General features: G+C 39.6%; 1 protein-coding gene across 1 annotated transcript; it reads left to right on the plus strand.

Moving 5' to 3' along the window:
* Nucleotides 1-2,161: 2,161 nt before the first annotated feature.
* On the plus strand, nucleotides 2,162-3,714 carry BMP2 (bone morphogenetic protein 2; the record flags this gene model as incomplete). The annotated part of the gene is made up of 1 exon (XM_010191025.1): nucleotides 2,162-3,714. A coding segment is annotated over one exon (845 nt), but the record flags the coding sequence as incomplete, so codon positions are not given.
* Nucleotides 3,715-4,150: the final 436 nt, after the last annotated feature.

Here is a 4,150-nt window from a genome sequence, read left to right on the forward strand (position 1 = left end):
AGCTGCTGCTGCTGCTGCAAGCTTCCTCTGCGAACCTCTCTTCTCCTCCTCACACCCCCTTCCATCCAACGAGAGGCTCCTGTTTTATTTACTTTTTTTTCCACTAAACCATGAGTGGTTCCACATTAAGTGTTCCCAAAGATAGCTTTGCTTTTGCGAGGGTAAAGAACAGAAAAGTTCTCCCTAATGCACAGCTGAGCCGGAGCTGCTGCGGAGGTTTCTAATCCTTATCTAATCCCTGTGAGAGATGAATGAAACAATCAATCGTGGCCTCTCCTCAAGTGCTCCCTCACCTTGCTATTGAGGGGTGCTTTAGCCTGGACCCATGCTATGCCTCCCCATCCACCAGTGTCCAGGCTAGTAAAAGCCCCATGGCAAGGTTTTGGCCCTTACCAAAACCTGGTTGGTGACTTGGCCAGATGCAGAACAGGGCATCCAGCATCACTTCAACCCCTCCTCACCTGTGACCCACTGAGGCAGCAGACCCTCTGGGACAGGCCCTCACTGAGCAACTGGATATGTTTCCCAGCATAGGTAGCCAAAATAGTCACTGTGGCATTAGCCATGGCATGGGTAGGCCTGTGGAGCTGATGGTGTGCATATTGCTAATGTGCTCTTTGGAAAACGTTTCCTCAGGTTGTAATCATTCCTGGCTGTCAGTCTCTGGGTCTGGCATGCTGTAGAAGTAACAAAAATGTAGCTTTCCCATGTTTTTAATGTGAAACTGTGTTGAGAAAAGAAATTTGGTAGAATTTAATGTTTCTAAAGGATAAAGGAGGTGGCCTTGGAGAAGTGGATGTGCTGTTTCGCAGAAAGCCTTGGCGCATCGGTCATTCATGTTAAACCTGAGCATGGTAGGCAAGGGGCTGTGTGAGAGAGGAGCTGAATGGGGCAAAGCTCTTATTTTTTAGGCACATGTGAAAAATTGCAGTTTGAAGTAGCCATACTGCTACAGCAAATACTTTTTTACATAAAAGCCATTCTATAATTTTCAGAAAATTTAGAAGAAAATTGATGTGACTACTTTTTTCCCCCCTCTGAATTCCTGCTCTTTATTAGTAGCTTCATGAAAGCAATGGTTTGTCTTGTGACCACTCAAAACATCTGTGTATTTACAAACATTGGTCTGGTCCTGAAATACCCTAAAGCTGAGCCTTATCTTATGCAAAAAGTTGTACTGGAATCAACAGGGAACAGTTACATGACTTAAGAACTGCTAACAGCAATTATGGCTTCCTGGCTTCCCCCTACAAAGCGAATGTTTCTCCAGGATGCTTAGTACCAAAATTAAACCCCATGATTCGAGAGAGATTTGTTTTAGCAAATACTTTTAATTTCTTCAATGTCTGTAGCAGCAACCTACTTCTTAGCAACCTTAGATGTATTTTACTCCTTCGGAAGCTCCATTCAATTATTTGTTGACTCAAAGGTGAGAATGGCCTGGGGTTTAGTGACTTTTTTAATATTTTTTTTTGTGACTTTGAAAATCTGTTGTTCAGAAGCAACTTTGTTTCATTATCCCTTTACCATCCACCTCTCTTCAGCAGCTGAACCTTCCTGCTGTTCTCTATGACTCTTTTAGGTAAAAACTAGGATGTGCTTTGTAAAGATACAGATGTTGAGTTCACCATCTCTGATTAAGATACAGAAAATCCATGCATTAAGATTTGTAAGTCACCTAAATTGCAGAGTAATATTTTTCAGAATGGAGTTTAAAGGGTTGATGTTAGAGAGACATTCTTGAAAAAAGCAGAAACTCAATAGTTACCCTAAGTCCTCTATCAGTTTTAATGATTCTCATCAGACCCCTCTAACTGTAGTGCTTGAGTTTCCTCATTAATATCCTTGAATTCCAAAGTAATACTGTGTTTCTTGCCACTTATTATAACCACCTGGAAGGCAAAGGGCACCAGTATTCAATTAAAAGTGCATAACAACGAATGAAGCATTCTTAACTTCATGCTATATGTACTTGCATAAACAGAAAGACATGAGAGACAGTATTTTCTGCCTGAAAGTCTTTCAGATCTTGTGTGTCTCGTATGTTAGCTGTGAAAGTTGCAAACAGCAGACTGTCGGAGGGTTTTGGTTGTTCATCTCAGTTCCTGATTTTTTTCTTTCTTTTTTTTTTTGTTTCATTTTCCTTGTTTAATCAAATTAGAAGTTTTGGAAGAACTGCCAGAAATGAGTGGGAAAACAGCACGGCGTTTCTTCTTCAATTTAACTTCCATCCCTAATGAGGAGTCTATCACCTCAGCTGAACTCCAGATTTTTCGGAAACAGGTGCACGGAGCCTTTGAGAACAACAGCAGCTACCATCACCGTATTAATATTTATGAAATTATAAAGCCAGCCACAGCCACCTCTAAGGACCCTGTCACAAGGCTTTTGGACACCAGGTTGGTGCATCATAATGCAAGTAAATGGGAAAGTTTTGATGTAACGCCAGCTGTTTTGAGGTGGATTGCACACGGACATCCTAATCATGGGTTTGTGGTAGAGGTGGTTCACTTGGACAAAGAGAACAGTGCCTCCAAGAGGCACGTTAGGATTAGCAGGTCTTTACATCAGGATGAAGATAGCTGGTCTCAGCTCAGGCCGTTGTTAGTAACGTTTGGGCATGATGGCAAGGGACACCCGCTTCATAAAAGAGAAAAGCGTCAAGCAAAACACAAACAGCGTAAACGCCACAAATACAGTTGCAAAAGGCATCCGTTATATGTGGACTTCAATGATGTGGGGTGGAATGACTGGATTGTTGCCCCACCGGGGTATAGTGCCTTTTACTGCCACGGGGAATGTCCTTTTCCACTGGCAGATCATCTAAACTCAACAAACCATGCCATTGTTCAGACTTTGGTCAATTCAGTGAATTCCAAAATCCCCAAGGCTTGCTGTGTGCCGACAGAACTGAGTGCTATTTCCATGCTCTACCTTGACGAGAATGAAAAAGTTGTATTAAAGAACTATCAAGATATGGTTGTGGAGGGTTGTGGGTGCCGCTAACACAGCAAATATATTAGACAAATACAGAAAGAAAAAGAAAAGCTGACACTTTAATATTTCCCAATGAAGACTTTATTTATGTAATGAAATGGAAAGAAAAAAAACACAACTATTTTGAAAATATATTTATGTCTACAAAAAAGTTGGGAAAACAAATATTTTAATCAGAGAAATATTCCTTTAAAGATTTTAAATGTATTTTAGTTGTACATTTTATATGGGTTTAACCCCAGCACATGAAGTATAATGGTCAGATTCTTATTTTGTATTTATTTGCTATTATAACCACTTTTTAGAAGAATAGCTAATTTGTATTTATATGTAATCATAAAGAAAAAAATATAGGGTTTGTACATAATTTTCCAAAATTGTAGCTGCTTCTATTGTGTGTATTTAAGTTGAAAAGAATACGTGGAAGGTTACTATGGCAAAGTGCATAGCACATTTGCTTTCTGCTGTGCTACTGTTAAGGTCACAAGTTCAAGTCCAGAAAAAAGTGGATAATCCACTCTGCTGACTTTCAAGATTATTATATTGTACAATTCTCAGGAATGCTGCAGGGTGGGCTGTCCAATCCATGAGAACTGGCATCCTCTTTAGGTGGAACATTTGGATAAGAACCAGACATTGCTGATCTAGTATAAATACTGCTATTCCCAACTAATTTGAAGTATGAATATAAGAAGGGCTGATAGAAATCCTACGGGAGATGGGAGTGGGGGAAGGCTGAATCCTTTCTATACCTACAGAAAAGTGAATGTTTGATGTCTCCTTTAAAAGTCCTTCCTTTAAAAGTCCTGGCCAAATATAAAATAATAAAAACTAAAATGTAATCTTTTTTTTTGTGATTATGTACACTAAAGAGGAATATTTATCTTATTTGTACCAGCCCTTATCTTTAACAGTTGGAAAAGCTTGACGTACTTCCTCACCCCAGATGAGAGTCACTACTGTGGAGTGTTATAGTGAAATTAATCTTCAATTTTTGCCTTACAAAAGCTGTTTTCGTATGCAGCCTCCTACCTAACCTCAGCTGATGGTTTTGCTGTTTTGCAGATTAGCTTGTCTTCCTTTCCAGGGTTTTGTGTTTGAAAGCTTTTTTTTTCCCTCTCCACCCAAATGTTTAAATCTATTTCAGATAATA

Source organism: Mesitornis unicolor, unplaced genomic scaffold, assembly GCF_000695765.1.
Source record: "Mesitornis unicolor isolate BGI_N332 unplaced genomic scaffold, ASM69576v1 scaffold26858, whole genome shotgun sequence".
NCBI classification, from domain to species: Eukaryota; Metazoa; Chordata; class Aves; order Mesitornithiformes; family Mesitornithidae; genus Mesitornis; species Mesitornis unicolor.